Genomic DNA, 16,347 nt, shown 5'->3' with positions numbered 1-16,347 from the left:
GTGACGCCAACCGCACCGCCCCCGCCGCCATTCTGTTCGGGTGAGCGGAACAGCTCGTAATATCCGTTTACCCCAGCCCCGATCCGCTGTCGTCACCCCCTCGGCGTTGCCATGGCGACGCGCAGCCGGCAGCAGAGGGGCGGGGCCACGGGCCTTCCATGACGGGCGGGGTTACTGCCGCCCTGAGGGTGCGGGGCGCGTGACTCGGCGACCGTTAGTGACCGTTCCTGCCGCCGTGAGGGGACGGGGCGCGCGGCCCGGCGCTGTGTGAGGCGAGCAGCCGGCTGGGGGCAACCACTGATGGGCGGGTTTCCTGCCGCCCCGAACCGCGTCTGGGAGCCCGCCTGGAGCCGTCGGCTGGGGCGAGCAGGTCCCCTGTGTGTCTGCAGTCGCTGCGCTTCTAGAAAAGTCTTCGTGACCTGAGTACTGTGGCTGCAGTTGTCCAAGGAAAAAGGTATAACGAGGTGTTTCCCCCTACTGTTACCAAATGAGCGTACTGAACAACAAAAAGGGTTCTATACCCCCAAGTTCCAGTCAGACATTAAAATTTCCCAGAGGAAACAAACAAACAAAAAAGCAACAGCCATCGTTGTGTGAGCAGGCAAGTGGAGGAGCCCGCGTTTGCCTCCCCATGATCTTTACAAACAATGAAGCCCAAGGCATAATACAGGCCTTTAGCGACTAGAACGTAGATTTCTCTAAAAGAGGGTGCCAGATATCTCTTTTAGGCTGAAAGAGGGTGCCAGTTATATCTGTTTTACCAAACTATGGAATGCCATCTTGCGCTGGACGCTCTTTTATAACCTGGGCAGATCTGGCTGTGGGCATTACAACATAGTCCATAAGCTTTGCAACTACTCTGAATACCTCCTTTGTTAACCCTGGCAATTGACTTGGGGTCCCATTGAGGGCCCTGTCATTGACTAAGGATCCCACCCCTCCTGTCCCACCAGCTCGTGGAGATGAAATCACTCTGCCCCGGGATAGGGGAGGATGTGACTGTCAGCACCTTGGCACCACCCTAGGTGTGTATGTGGGAACAGGCACAGTGGGGCACAAAAGGTGCTAAAACAGCCATCAACTGCCCCATTGAAGGCTCCAGATTCTCAGAGGGATGTGCAACTGCCACGATGCTGCATCCTGACAAGGAGCCAAGTGGCAGGCATTCTCTTGGGGGAGAGGAATCAGAACAGTTCCTCTGTCCAGAGAAGAAAAAGGACCTATGTTGGAGTTAGTAGTACAGAAACTGCCTGGTGGACAAAATAACTGCGGAGTGCTCCTCAGGGCTCAGCAGCTCTAGAGATGGGGAGAAAAGCATCTGAGAGGGTCAGCAAAGGATGTGGCGGCCTCTTTATCTAGTGCCATTCCTTCTGCTCGTGTCTGCAGATATTGATAGCAACTGATGACAATCTTTGGGTAGTGATATGATAGTAAATCAATACAAAATGTTATGTCTGGTAAACTTAAGCTTTTCTACCTCTTTGCCTTCATATCTTCCTCTCGAGTGCTTTGTGCTTTTGCAGTTTTCTGAGAACAATGGCTGTTCATCTCGATTAATAACAAAGAAATCCTAGAACAAATGCTCACAGGGAATAATGGTTTTATAAAGCATTTTAATACTTTTGACTGGTGTAAATGCCACTTTGTCCTGTTGTTGCTCAGCTGTGCTTCTCTGCTATGAGTCAGCTTTCCATTTCTTGCTGTTTTCCTCTGCTCCCTCTCTCTTCCTTCAGACATGCTGCTTCATGGCTCACTTGCATATCCTGGGGTGTGTCAGAAGGGGGGTGGTCAGTAGGTCGAGAAAGGTTCTCCTTCCCCTCTACTCTGCCCTGGTGAGACCCCATCTGGAATATTGTGTCCAGTTCTGGGCCCCTCAGTTCCAGAAGGACAGGGAACTGCTGGAGAGAGTCCAGCGCAGGGCAACAAAGATGCTGAAGGGAGTGGAGCATCTCCTGTGTGAGGAAAGGCTGAGGGAGCTGTGGCTCTGGAGCTTGGAGAAGAGGAGACTGAGGGGTGACCTCATTAATGCTTACAGATATATAAAGGGTGAGTGTCAGGAGGATGGAGCCAGGCTCTTCTCGGTGACAACCAGTGATAGGACAAGGGGTAATGGGTTCAAACTGGAACACAAAAGGTTCAACTTAAATTTGAGAAGAAACTTCTTCTCAGTGAGGGTGCCAGAGCCTGGCTCAGGCTGCCCAGGGAGGTTGTGGAGTCTCCTTCTCTGCAGACATTCAAACCCGCCTGGACACCTTCCTGTGGAACCTCAGCTGGGTGTTCCTGCTCCGGCGGGGGGATTGCACTGGATGAGCTTTTGAGGTCCCTTCCAATCCCTGACATTCTGTGATTTCTCTTGTGTACTCCAGGGAAGCATAAAGTCCTTAACAACAACTCCTATGGCCCCATTGCTATATATCAACAACCTTTAAGAAAAGCATATTTACCATTACATTCTCTGTGCTGGAGACCTCAGACTAGTATGTGAAGCAGAGGCGGAGGATGACTTGGAAGCTCTCGAGTACAGTGCCTGACAGCTAGACTCCTGTGCAACAGGTTACCCGTTGTGAACAAGAATGTTATCCTAATGGATGGGTTGGAATTAGCTACACTAGCATATGCCCGTTTTGGACAGTGTATCTGCTGAGTCACTGTGTCCTAGTGCAACAGAACTGCTTGAAAATAACCAGCTGGAGTGACTTCTATCAGAAAACATGATTAAAAAAGCAACCTGCAGCTGTTCATTATTGCAAACAGATTTCAGCTGTTTCTTAAGTAAATGGCTTGTCAAAATAAGAACCTTATTCCCATTTTGTTTGCATTTCCATTTATTTTACAAGGCATCGTTCACACAATGATAACAAGGTACTGATCCAAACAATTCTGTAACAATTAAAAAAGTAAACATTTGTTGTGACCATGGACATTGAATTGCACTTTTAATAACAAGCATTACACATATTTCCATATTATACTTTATATAATACGTGGATTTGTTACAGAAGATCTAGCAGTACTGGATTGTTCTCAGTTTGAAGTCTGATATGATGCTCTTTTTTCCTCACTCTTTAGGATTTGCGTACTGGGGACACACCTATATAACAAATATCAACTCCAAACCTGGAAAACTTTATTGTAGTGGAGTCAGAGTTTTGAAGCTGCTGTTTTCCATTTGCTGAAGTGAATCCACCTGGAATGTCAGACTCTGATCTGGATCATGCTTCATTAGACCCTTTTTTGCATTCATGTGCCATCTTTTCCCAGATCAGAGAAGCCAGAAAACCTTCTTCCATGGGAAAGCAACAGTTTCCATAGCTCAAGAGAGCTCCTGGCACAGCTTTTGCAGGTGGGATCAGTACCAGTGCAAGCCCAGGTATTATTGAAAGGAAGGAATTGGGATCTGGAGAAAAATCTGAGAACATCTCCTCTTGTTTGCATTGGAAGTGCCATCCATGTATTATATAAAATATAAAAATAAGAGAAACTGAAAGGAAATTAGTACAGCCCAGGATTTTGGTGGTATCAAATCACAAACAAAATTTATGATACCATATCCTTTAGATGTATTTATCCCCTTGTGATTCAGTTTCCTATATATTATTCTATATATAAGATATAGTTTTCCAAAGATACATATATATTCCTTTACAGGTTAAATAAAAGCAAGTCTCACCAGATAAGAAAATAAGAGGAAGTAATGTCCTAATTCTCTACCCATATCTTTTTTTTCTTTTTCAGGTAAAAATAGCATGAAATACATTCAGTAGCAAAGCAGTTGGAATCCAGGAGAAATGGAGAGCCCTGTATTCCTGGAGGATTAACCTGTACGTGTTAACTCACAATCTTGAAATAAATTACATAGATTTCTGACTTGGGAAAGACAGGATCTTGGTTAATGGTGAGTATTATTTATCCAGTTGCAAATTGTCCGAGTTTCCCAATACCCACCCCTATGGATTAGCCCGGTTTTAAAGGCTGCTGTGGTGTATACCTAATCTAACTTGATAGGCCCAAACTCGAGTGCTTCATCATGGTTCCCCTTAGTATTATTACTTGGAAGGAGGTGGTGGGACAGCTCCCAGTAGGATATTAGCATAATAGATGGAAAAATAATTTCGTTCAAGCCTTTTTGTTTGCAAGAACAATGTGATGCCTGGCACTGCATGTACTCACAGCACTGGGTATGCCTGGCATTGCACGTCTTGTGCAGCCAGTGGTTTGCACAGCAGCCTGCTCTATGGGGTTCAGCTGTAATGTGCTGGTCAGGTGGGACAGTCCCTGCTCCAGAGAAAAACCTCTGCCCTGATCTGCACATTCCAACAGTAACACATACTAAGGTTTTCTCTGTAGTAGTTGGTAGAAGACCAGCGTTGTAAGATAAGAGTGTTTCTGTTTCCAATGCCAAAGGTATTTAGGCTTATTAGATTATGCAGAAGTATGCCAATTATCCCTGAGTCTAACAGTAAATCAAAACAAGAGGCATAGTTCTCCCACACATACAAGTAGTTTCGTAGATTTCACTGCAGCTACTTAACAGATAGAAGGGAACAGCCCTACCTTTATCCTGTGGAGAAAGCATGATTTATATAGCTTCCAAGTTTTGATACTGCAGTGCCAGTAAATTCAGATTATTTACTACTAAATTCAGTTAGTGAGTGATATGGTAACTCTGAAGCCAGTGGGATACTTCATGCTTTGTCAAGGGTCTGAATTCTTGCTGTTCTTGACTTTCTTTTTATCTCTGTCTCCCCTTGTAAATGGCTACTTTGAGTTGTTTTTAACACAATGGCACAGGTGAAAGCATCTATCCTAAAAGAAATTTCTAAGGCTAACCAAGAGAAGTCCCTTAAAATGTCTAACAAGGAAAAAAATGCTTAATGAGATAAGAAATTTAATGTAGCTGTAGCAAATTAGTAAATATACTAATTAATGGATAGGACAAGGCTGTGTTTGCCAGCTGGCAGTACTGATTGCATGGCTGACTACCTTTCCTGAGACTGGTTTTATGGACCTCAGGGATTTTGCAGTTTGTTGGATTAAGACTGCAGATTATATTTTCTATTTTATTGTTTTACTCTCTGGGTACACTTAGAATTCGTTAAACTAAGTGAAATAAGTCTTATTACTTTAGAACATTAAGTTTGATTCACAAAGATAATAGAAGACTAGTTCACAGATGTACCATATATAACTAAATTAGCCTTGCTTCATTTATCCTGTAAAGAGTTACAGTCAAAGTAAAAACAACTTCTTTTTAAAGTGAAAAAAGTTGTTGTTTTTTTTCCCTCATGTTGGGCATCTCAGGAACAGATTAGAATCCAACAAGATATAACAGTTGTACTAAAAAATATTCTTTAGACATTTGTCCTTAAGCAAAGGCTTTATTTCAGAACTGTGCACTCTCAACAAAATTTAAAAATGAGATTTAGCTCCTCATATATATTTATAAAATTCAAATTACTTTTAATATAAGTTTCATAGTTTAATACTGACTCAGGAAAAAAAAAATACTTATCACTCCAGACTTATGAGCTGTTCCAGTACCACATGAAAATAAGTTTCAGTGAGACTTTGACAGTGTTTCTGCCTGAACAGCTAACTGATAAGCCAGCTATGCCCGACAGATCCGTCGGTCTGGGATGTGCATGCCGGTAGCTCTGTCACATATTGCTGAAAGGGCTAATTAAAACCCAGATTTGTTTTCTCAAAGAAAGCCAAGTTTCCCAATAGCATGTACAGTCAGCAGGTAGAATTTTAGCTTCCCTGGTTTAATCCTGCCATTTTACCTCCTCTCTTCTTTCTAAATAGAACTATGCTTATTCATCAAAGTAATACCATAGCGCTGTTTTCTTATTCTTTCAATAATTTTGAGCAGACAAGAGTTCCCACAGAAATATTACTCTTCCAAATGCCCCTGCTACAAACACTACCTTGGATTTACAGATGGAAGGTGAAAATTGTTTACTGCATTTATGTCATTGCCAAGAGTGATCATGCAGCCAGTGCCTTCTGGAACTTTTTTTGCTGATGTAAGCCAGCTTCCATCCTATACAGTTTTTTGAAATCACCATGGCTAGCAGGTAGGAAATAATGGTTTTGTCACAGAAAACTCAGCTTCCAAAGTCAAAGAGCTGCTACACTGAGAAAGATGATGGGTCAAAGCTAGTTCCACAAAACAGGGTGAGCTTATTTAACGTTCTTTTTTGATGAACTGGGGAAGTCCCACTCCCATGATCTGCTTGTACTTATTGGACTCTTTGAGATGATTTAACTTGGCAAAAGACTACTAGGGGGAGGGGGAATTCTACCCAAATATAAATTTATTTTTAAAATTATTTTTAATCATCTCCAGTAAGTGCCATAACAAGGACAGGGACACGACTGTACAATTGCAAGTTGGAGGGGTGAGATCTTTGAGCAGCAGTGAGCTGTTAACTCAGCTGCTCAGGGATTCAGAGTTGTTGTTGTTGTTTTTAATTATTACTACATTTTTCCAGTCAAGGTTTTAAATCCACTTCTAAATATGATTTATGATAAATGAAATACAAAATTTGGATACTTATCAAACCATCAGTGTCACTCATTGGCACAATAGTCTAAAATGTAACCATCAGATGTTCACCATGTATTCTTAAATGTCACTTCAACATTTATTATGCAGTTTATTTTGGGTGTGAGGCGGTACTGGTAAGTGAATGACTAATGCCAGGTTTAGACAGGCAAGGGAATGGAAACATTTATGCAACTATTACTAGCAACAAAGTGACCAGTGAAAATGATCTTTCCTAATATTTGCAAAAGAAATTCCTTCTGCTTTCCCCCCCAGTATTAGTACTTCCAGATAATCATTGTTCTTGCATTTTAAAATACTAACTTTTTTTTTTATCTCTGTACATTTAGAAAAGAGAATTTTGTTGCAGGATAGCAGTCTCAGGATAGTGATTGTATTTTGATCTCTACTTCAAAGAGCTGACTTCCTTTGGCACAGGTAACATTAAATTTGTACTACCCTGTTTAAAATAATTCACAATTAAGCTTGACAACAAAGCACAAGATGAGTACCATTGAATTTTATTGTACAAAACTGACAAGATATGGCATTCCTTAGATTAAAAATAATTAAAAAAAAGTCAGAACTAATGTCTCTCAAACAATTTTGTAAATGGAACAATTAATAAACAGCCTTTAGTCCAGCAGTTGTATTTACCTGCAAGACCATCTTTAGACATGACAAGTATAATTAAAAAAATATTCCATCAGTTAAAGCAATAGTTTAATTTTCCATGAAATAAGTATTTCTATAAACACCTTATATTCAGTCAGAACAAATGCTTTTGAATTTTCTTACCTTAAGAGAGATTAAACAACCAGGCAGGTTTGGGAATCATCAGAGAAGTCTACCCCATGGGAAAGTCGAGGTATTGTATTCCACTTGAAAATGTTTGTTTTTATAAAAATAAGTAACACCAATGTTGCATTTCCTAATCAAATTCTTGTAGTAAACAGATATTGTGTGATGTTTTATGTATCAGTGCAGCACAAGCCTTTTGGGTTTTTTTATTTGATGCCTCATTTCAGTGTCAAATTCAAAATTTGTAGACCCAGGGAAAGGTTTTCATTACTTTTATTCACAAAACCTACTTTTTATCGCACAGGATTTACAAGAGGTCAAAACAATGCAAGGTCTTTGCTTCTCAGCAAAAACATCAAAAATGTTGAAGAGTTTTCCCTTTATCCCAGTGGAAGGAATTATTTCTTGGAATTCTTAGTATAAACATTAAATAAAAAAGAGAACTAGATAACTTTATGTTAAATTCCAGTTCAGCTGTAAATAGCCTTTAAACAACAGTGCTACAAAGAACTTCACTACTTGCATTTCTGAAGAAAAAACAATCAGAACTAAGAAATTACCAGGGAAGCTCATAAACAATTGTGCAAAGAGAGCACACGACTATCTTTGCTATGCTCTAAGCTTTACAAAAAGTGCTTCTCTGCAGGACGCAGTCACTGCCATCGACTTCTGAGATGGTCCCAGGGCATGAGTTATCCTATACACCCGCACACACACTAGTACTTCTTACACTGTGCTTTCTATGAAGAGATTATGTGTCAGTACTTTACAATTTACATTCTCTCTCTTCCTCCAGAAGAAGAAAAAACCTCCTATGCAAGATAAAAATAACTTTGAATAATTAGTAATGTATTAAAGACCTAGTTTGGAAGTATTTATTTAACATCTAGTCATATAAAATAAAGTGTAAAAGTATGAAGGTATCAGAACGTGGCTTTCAGCAAGGCAGTTTGGGAAGTAAGAATTCAACATAAAACAGGAATTTTTTTTTTTCCCTTTTGAAAAGGGTCACATCAGAATGAACAAAAAACACTGAAGAATTTCACTTCAAGCCTGCACTCCTGCCTTTCGTCCTTTCCCCAAGAGGAGAGACTACTGGAAGAATCCCCCAGGGTTCCAGTTGTGTTGTTCTTTGTGCTCTTGTGTTGGCTCTGGCTGGAACTATGTGCTGCCCTCCTTGGGTGGCAGGGGTGGCTGAGGCTGCTGTGGTGGCTGGGTGCCTGTGGCTGTTTTGATAGAGTTCAGGGTTTTGCTAAACCAAGAGTTTTTGGCAGCTTGGATTTCATTCATAAGGGCTCCTCTCTGGTGCTCCAGCTCCTAAGAAAGCACAATAATCAGAATCAATCAAAAAACAATTAATAAAAAAGCATCTTCAAATCAGTCCCTGCAGTCCAGCACCTTCCTTGCAATCTCCCAGGCACTGGGGAGAGTAGGGAGATTGAAATTGCAGAAACAGCAGAAGATACTTAAATATACAAGTGAAAACCTCTTTTCTTTCTTTTTTAAGACAAAAGCATTGCAGGAGTTCACAGATACACAGTGGTACAGGTATATCTTCCCTTTTGGAACCTTTTTTTTGCATGATTCAGAGTACTTTGGACTGAGCACAATGAGGTTAAGGAAACTGCCCTGCTGTACTTGGAATCCACATACCTGAATTTTGCACTTGGCTTCCACAAGCTGCAGTTTGGTCTGTGCAAGTTCCAGCTCCATCTCTCTCAGCTGCTTCTTCAGTGCGTCCTTCTCATCATCTGTTTCTATGCCTTTATTATCCGTGCTTACAGCAGGCAGCTTCAGTGCCCCCTCCTTACTGAAAATCTCACTGCAGTGTTTGCAGGCCATCACTTTACCCTGAAATACCAAGAAAGCTCACTTTTAATTCATGTTACAGGAGTTGCTCTGCTTCCTGGAAGAGCCATTTTTAATCTTACACTGCCTTTCTGTCAGTAATCTTGAACTATCTAGTACTGCAGTTCTCAGATTTGACTTGAAAAGAATTTGAGAAGCTCATGAACAATTTCCAGGGTATATTAACCAATATAAAAATTCCTAAAATTTACTCAGTATGCTCTGTCTAAGCCCAGAGGCTTTGCTCCTAGATGAGACTTACTCAAACCCTCTTGCTACCAAAGTTTTGTAATATTTTGTAGTATTTATGCCAGCACAATTCAGAAGAGTAAATTACACTCTAGGAACTTGTAGTCTTCCATAAAAGCATGTGACCAATCAATACAGATTTTGATATTTCAAAGAATGCCAGGTAGCTTTTCCATGTTTCCAGAAGCAAGCAAGCAGCCTGTGCTCACTGCAAGGGCCAGTACTGTCCTGCTGGTGCTTGTTCAGCATCACAGGGATTGTCCCTTTTGCCAGTGACATCTGACACACAGCAGTAAGGTTCTTGTGCTACCAGGAGAGGGGAACCAGGTACTCATGGCTGAAGAAGTAGCACAGCTGGCCTGGCTTGCACAAACTAAAATAAGATATTGAATTATTTCAGCAGACTATAGAACATCAATCCCAGAATTATTGTTTTTTAAATAATAACATACACAAAGCAAAAGATCCGGTTCAGCGTGAGTGCTAAAGAAACAACTAGAAACTACAGCAGAAGGAAGACAATTCTGCCTACTCAGTACTGACAGAGCAGAGGGATGGAATTATTACCTGATGAGGAAGCATTCATCTCTAGTGTGGATGTTCCTGAGAAGGGAGTTAGAAAAGGGGAAGGAACTGCTATGGAAATTCTGGGCACGGCCCAAACTGTGCCAGTGACTTAAACCAATTCTGCTTAAATTATAGAAACTCAAATGTAAACAGTTTCCAATTGAGCCAGTTCTGACTCTTCCACTGTGCACTCTACAGAAGCAACACATTTTCTCTTCTGGAGAGCCTTCTTTATTTTTTTTTTTTTTCATTTAATTAAAATATCCAAGTAAATAGTCTCTCTCTACACTTTTTGCCAAATTATACATTTCAACAGGAAAAAGAAAAGCCAAGCACTATATGCACTTCAGTTTGAGAGTCCCACCCTGTCTGACACAAGATAAAGAACCGTGAAAGGATATAAACCCTTTCCTTATTTACATCTGATGAAAAATGCATGTGGGGCCATCAGTGCAGCAGAGTGGACACAAGACTGCAATTCACGTTTTGTTCTGTATCCCTGGCATTTAGCAGCATTTGTGTTAGAAACATCCCGTATGTTGAGGCATCATTCTCACCTTCACAACTTCCAGTTCATCTTTACTGGCTGCTTGTTGTTTTTCCAGCCTGGTACTCAGCTGAGAACAAATCTGGAGCAGAGAAAGTAAGAAAGCAATCTCTTAAGTTTACTATAGTAAAATATAAACTGTGGTTTTTAACAGTTATTTTTGTCAGAGTCAACATCTCTTAAATTCTGCTTCACTCAGGTATATGCATTCCTCCTTAACAAATCCACTGCTGCTGAGACTGAAAAAATGGCAATATTCAGTACAGAACCTGAACACGGAGACCAGAACATTTTATGGATTAATTGCTTTAGAATGTTCACACTGTGTTATGTCACAGAGCGAAGAAGCATTCACCCTACAGTACTAAAATTAGCTCAATTGCTGATTCCCTAAATTAGGAGACTATTAGGAAAACTACAAAACTATTTCTGACAAGTTAGAATGATTGCTTTCTGAGAGCCTGCAATGTAGTGTAAAGATGAGATCTGCAAATCTGAAAATTCACCTCAGAACAGGTTGAAAGAACTTGACAAATAAATATGAGGAAGTGTCTCCAGAACAGTACCTGTTTATACTCTGCGATAATGGCTGTGGTTTTCTTAATCTCGGATTCTGCCTTCTCTAGCTGCTTCCTGAAGACTTCCTTCAGCTAGGAATTGAAGGAGAGAGGTTACATAGTAAGGTCTCAAAATGTGTCATCACATTGTTCTCTCAAAGTCATTTTGCGTTTACAACAGTTCTAAGCTTCTTTCTTACCAAATTCCAGTTCTTCAGACAAAAGTCTGATTTACTCAATATACGAATACTTATTATATTCATTTAGAACCACAAAGTCTAGACCCTTGTACAGTGTATCCCTGCTTAGAGAATTCTCCCATAGGGTAATTCTCTGCATTAAATGGTGGTACAGAGTGGTCCACAGAACACAAAACAAGCACTGCTATTAAGTGGATTTTACAGATTTTGGTTTTCTGCACACTGTCACAGCAGGTAAGGGCAGAGAGATTGCATATTTGGAGATGAAACAGGGAGAAGAATCTCTCAGCACCATCACTCCTCTCTGTAACACAAGTACACAGTGGTACTGTGTTAAAATACAGCTAACACTTTCTTCCACTGTTCAGAATCACTACATTTTGAGAGCCCTTTCAGCAGGAGAAAGGCCTCCATTGCCTTGTTTATAGCAAACACAGAACTTAGCAACCTCCATTTGAGAGAGATACAAGAATTACCATTTGATTGCTGTAGTCACTGTTGTCAAATGGCAAAAATAAAAAACAGGGTATCATTTTTGATCATGTCAGTGTTCAGCACATCAGATACACAGGATTAAAAAGCTATGATCGAACATCTTGCAAATAAGTATGAGGTCAGGTCTGGTCAGCAAAATTCTCCCAGCTCTTAAATCTGTTCTGCTGCTGGTTTTAGCTTGAGAGAGAAACGTTCACGGCTTTATTTCAGTGAACCAGCAGCTGAATCCAGAATGGCCTCTTAAAAGGCAACAGCTCCTCCATCTCCTTGTTCAGATAATTAAAAGGTCTGATCATGGCTCCTTAGTTGTGATTGCTCACCACCAGTGAAAATCATTATTATAATACGGGAAAGAGGATAAAGTATGGAACACTGAACATTTGAAGCTCAAGTAAAGGAAAACACTGGAAAACGTACTTAAAAAAAATACCCCAGCATTGTAGATTTTTAATTGTGACTGCATTTTGAAGACAAAATCCTTTTGAAACTGCAAGAAATCCATGTTTTTCTGCATGCCTTTTTGCTCGCTAAATGGGAAAAGTTGGAGGATGCCTTACCTGAGCAGTTTCCTCTTCCTGCTTCCGTTTCTCTTCCTCAGTCTCCACTAGTTTCTGTTTGGTCAGGAGAAGTTCCTTGTTCAAAACATCTGCCTTATCTTCAGCCTAGAATTAGAAATGCTGGTGAAAATCAGATGTTATCTGTGCCAATACACATGTGTTGTATATACCACTCACTAATACTGCAGATTCAGGTTCCAGGATTGCATTTTCCTGCCCTCTGATGGCTCACTTAACCTATTGTTTAAATGAAATTCCCTTTTCAAGTAGCTATTTTCTCACTTATTTCATCGTGCAACTTTTGCCAAATGTCACCTATGCCCAGATGACAAGCATAGATACTATGTCCTAATACAAACCAAACACAATGATGTATAGAATATTTTTGTTGGGAAAAATATTAATCTAAGTGAGGGCAGCATGATTTAGCTCCTGTGTAACTCTAGGTAATTCATGCCATTTTTGTATCTGCAAGTGGGGAGGCCAGATATTGTAGAAAATGTTAGGTGTCTGCACGGTATCTTACCAGGCAAAGATAAGTATAAAAGAGACAAACAGGACCACCAGATAAAATGGTTTATCAGTGCAAATAAGTATTACCTGGAGAAACTCAATAACTGTGTGTGTCTCTGAAGGGTCAAGCTTAAGGTGAAACATATTGGGAACACTTTGGTTTTGTGAGCACTGTCCTCACCGATCATCAGTGTCTGGATCTGTTCTGGTGCCCTCCCCAGCTGGGAGATACACACTGCATCACATCCCTCCTGTTCAGTAACTAGAATGTGCTAGAACTGCTAACAGCTGTGCTCAAATAATGCCTAGTTTGCTGAAAATACAAGAGGGGAAATGGTATTGTAAACAACAAAAAACACTACAAAACTTATCTCTGAGTTACAGTTTGTTTTTCTGCCTCTGCCAGTGGTATTAGCTTATCTATCTGCCACAGTGTTAATGAGAGTGTTAGTGGCAGCTGTGGGTAGTGGAAGCAGCTCCAGTAGGGCCATGACTGAAGTGACCAATTGAGGATTCCTGCACTGCCTAGTGTGTATATGACTGTATGGGAGAAAGGAAACAAGCAGCGGAAGAATGGAAAATTGAATGGAAAATCTTAAACAAAAGAACTCAGGGATGACAAGGATATTTTCAATGAAAGACCTGTTTAAGATATGCTTTGAAGGAACTATAAATCTTTTGTCATTCTATGTGTTCATTCTAGGTTCTCCAAGCAGCTGCAGAGGTGTATGGTATCACTTGGAGCAGCACACAGCTTTCTTTTGGTGCCTGTGAGCTGAGGTGGGGTGTGAGAAAACTTCATGGAGCCACTTTCATCTACAGAAAGGCTACTAAAAGGCAGGAGGGCAAGGATCGGGACTGGCAAAGGTATGTGCTTGGCAGCCTTGCCATGGTACTTGAGAAAAAACAAGCCAGGCAGCAGCAGCTTTATGTACAGCTGTTCCTGGGGAAGATAGAGCACCTCAGCACATTGCTTTTAGCCGTCACATGAGATTGCCCGCTCTGTCCTGCAGAGCGCATATCTGCCTGCGTTTGTGCATCAAGACAGCTCAGATTTGTAGAATCCCATGGATCCAGATCAGCAGAGCCTAACTGTCAAGAATCTGACTAAAGAGGAATACAAATTGCACAACTGTGGTCAACAATGTTTACAATTCTCAGGTTTGATAAAGAAAGCCAAATAATTATGGGAAATGAAATTGAGAGGCCCTTGCAGGAAAAGATTTTACATCTAAGAGGTACTACAGCCCTCACTGAGCAAGGCACTAAGCACGAGGTGTTCTGGAGTATGGCCTTCATGTATCCAGTACACTAATAGTAGCTGTTAAAACACTCCAGAAAGAGGAGGGTTGAGTGCAGTGTTCTCTGACAGTCATCCCTGAGATAAAGGGCTCTGAATGCTGCTGCCCACACACATTACAGACTTCATGGGGAAACAAAAGCACTTATCAAAGGACACCCAGGAGCCCTTCTAATTTTTGGTGCCATGCCACTTCATTATCTTTGAATTCTGCTGGCTGTACTAAAACTGCTGTGAAAAACAGCTCCACGTAAGGTGGCAGACATTCTGCAAGGCAACTTGAAATTAGTCTTTCAAGGAGTGATACCTTTTTCAAGTAAATGTTTGTTCTTTGGTACCTGCCTGAAGGTTGTGGCTTGCATTTTCTGAAACAACCCACAACAGAGAAGGTGCAGTCAGTGTTGTTAAGACACCACTGTGAATCGCTACAGTTACGTGCACATGGAAATCCAGCTTTTCTTACTGCAACTACAAGTGAGGTTGTCAGGAAAATAAAAGCCCAAGTAATTATACTTCTGATGTTGTGGCCATACTTCACTTTAACACAAGGCAGGGCTGCTAAAAATGGTGTTGCCAAGCCTGAGCTGGGACCCATCTCTGTTAGTGTTACCTGGTCCAGGTCATTCCGTAAGGCAATTTTGCTTGTTACGAGCTCATGGGCAAGGTCATCGTTCTCCTGCTCCAGCCGCATGCTTGCTTCTTGGAGCCTGCGGTTTTCCCTCTGCAGAAAGAAAGCAACAACCAGAAAAGGAAGTTAATCCTTATCAATATTAAAGAGCAATAAGTGAGTATATTGTGTGTGGAAAACACTGAGAAGGCAAGAGTGCACATTAAGACAGGACTGCTGCTCTGGGAAACAACAGTGAATTAAGCCGGCAGTGCAAATGCAGCAATTCCACTTACATCCCGATGTTTATGTTTGTGTCGCATAAGGGACACACTGATTGTAGGCTTTCTTTGTCAAAAGTAAACACAGTCCTCTCCACAAAAGCACTTAGTTTCTGCTTGTTCATCATCAAAAGAAATCAGGCAGATAAAATCCCACCCAGCAGCAAACAGGGACCAGTTAAGAGATAACTCATAATAATGTTTCCAGTAGAAAGCTGTCCTGCACCATTTTACAAAAGTTTGTCTGCAGGAATCCATAAAAGTAGTCCCTTTTGTAGATGATCTAGTGCCAACTTCCCACCTTCTGTGGGATCAAGTAAAGAACAGCATTTAGCAGGGAACTCCCTACTGCTTGTAAAGTAGGTATCGCCATTGGTGCACTTTCTTTGTAACTCGTATCATTGACATTGATGCATGTTTTTCAGGATACGTGCTAAGAAAAAGTGCCAGATGGAGAGGGGACCTCATTCCCCAACCCCAAGCATGGCCCAGAACCCGCCTGATGGGCAGTGCACGGCAACACAGAATGCAGAACTTTGAGACAACAGGCCCTGGTCGTCTCCTGCACTGCGCTCCCTACCCACTCTGCACGGGCAGTGACTACCTAGAGCACTAACTAGAGAAGGTAAGTACACCAGAGAAGAATGAACAGAATTGCTACTAATTCACATTTTTTAAAAATCAGTGTCGGTGACTGTTCTTCTTGGGCTAAGCAACAGAATCATATTCAAAAGATGTCTGTGGGTCAGTGGGCTTCCAGGAGCCCACATCAAATACACATCTTTGTCTTCAGAAGAACACAGCCACATGAGGCACACACAGGTGCACTCCTCAGACTGTAAGAGAGCAAAAAATGAGCTGGCCTTCACAAGGATGGTCTGTCTTTCATACCAAAAGAGACTGCAAAGGGAATCTGTGCACTATGGAGATTCAAGGAAAAATACCAAGTTCATGTGGAAGCTCACAGGTGGAGGAACAGTAACCTACATGCTGAGATTTCAAAAAGGATCTGTATGAAAGGTAAGTTATGTTCTCCAAGAAAAAACAAACAACCAACAGTAAAAAGGAATATATGACAGAACTTAAGACAACAAAAAATTTCCACAACAAAAAATTTCCAAGAGTTGTTCAGTGAGTGCCTTCGTACAAAACGTGGTTTCTTTGCATAAGCACATTATTCACTTGTCTTCACTTGCTCCTGCTTGCCAGCTATGCTCAGATATTTTTTTCTTTCCAAGCTCATCACCACAAAACTGCAATTTTCATTTCTGTTGCAAG

At 41.2% G+C, this 16,347-nt stretch overlaps 1 protein-coding gene and 1 long non-coding RNA gene across 13 annotated transcripts in view; one reads left to right on the top strand and one right to left on the bottom strand.

Moving 5' to 3' along the window:
* Nucleotides 1-32: 32 nt before the first annotated feature.
* LOC136103718 (uncharacterized) lies at nucleotides 33-16,076 on the top strand. Of its 4 annotated transcripts, none has more exons than XR_011739667.1 (5): nucleotides 33-454; nucleotides 3,736-3,895; nucleotides 6,898-6,985; nucleotides 13,585-13,748; nucleotides 15,495-16,076. It is a non-coding gene; the product is annotated as an uncharacterized lncRNA (long non-coding RNA). The 4 variants fall into 4 exon arrangements; XR_010651662.2 differs by having other exon boundaries at nucleotides 3,736-6,026; XR_011739665.1 differs by having other exon boundaries at nucleotides 3,736-6,985.
* RABGAP1L (RAB GTPase activating protein 1 like) overlaps nucleotides 7,053-16,347 on the bottom strand; it is a 238,084-nt gene continuing 228,789 nt past the window's right edge. For all 9 annotated transcript variants that reach the window (XM_065842075.2, XM_065842079.2, XM_071809961.1 and 6 more), the window contains 6 exons: nucleotides 14,792-14,902; nucleotides 12,369-12,473; nucleotides 11,126-11,209; nucleotides 10,570-10,641; nucleotides 9,002-9,199; nucleotides 7,053-8,665 (listed from right to left, as the gene is read on the bottom strand). In XM_065842075.2, coding sequence (XP_065698147.1) covers nucleotides 8,510-8,665; nucleotides 9,002-9,199; nucleotides 10,570-10,641; nucleotides 11,126-11,209; nucleotides 12,369-12,473; nucleotides 14,792-14,902 — 726 coding nt within the window. In that variant the 3' untranslated portion in view covers nucleotides 7,053-8,509. The remainder of the gene's footprint in view (nucleotides 8,666-9,001; nucleotides 9,200-10,569; nucleotides 10,642-11,125; nucleotides 11,210-12,368; nucleotides 12,474-14,791; nucleotides 14,903-16,347) is intronic.

The sequence above is a fragment of the Patagioenas fasciata genome, chromosome 6 (genome assembly GCF_037038585.1).
Source record: "Patagioenas fasciata isolate bPatFas1 chromosome 6, bPatFas1.hap1, whole genome shotgun sequence".
NCBI lineage: Eukaryota > Metazoa > Chordata > Aves > Columbiformes > Columbidae > Patagioenas > Patagioenas fasciata.
Note: the sequence above shows the minus strand (reverse complement) of the source record. Positions and strands in the feature narration are given on the sequence as shown.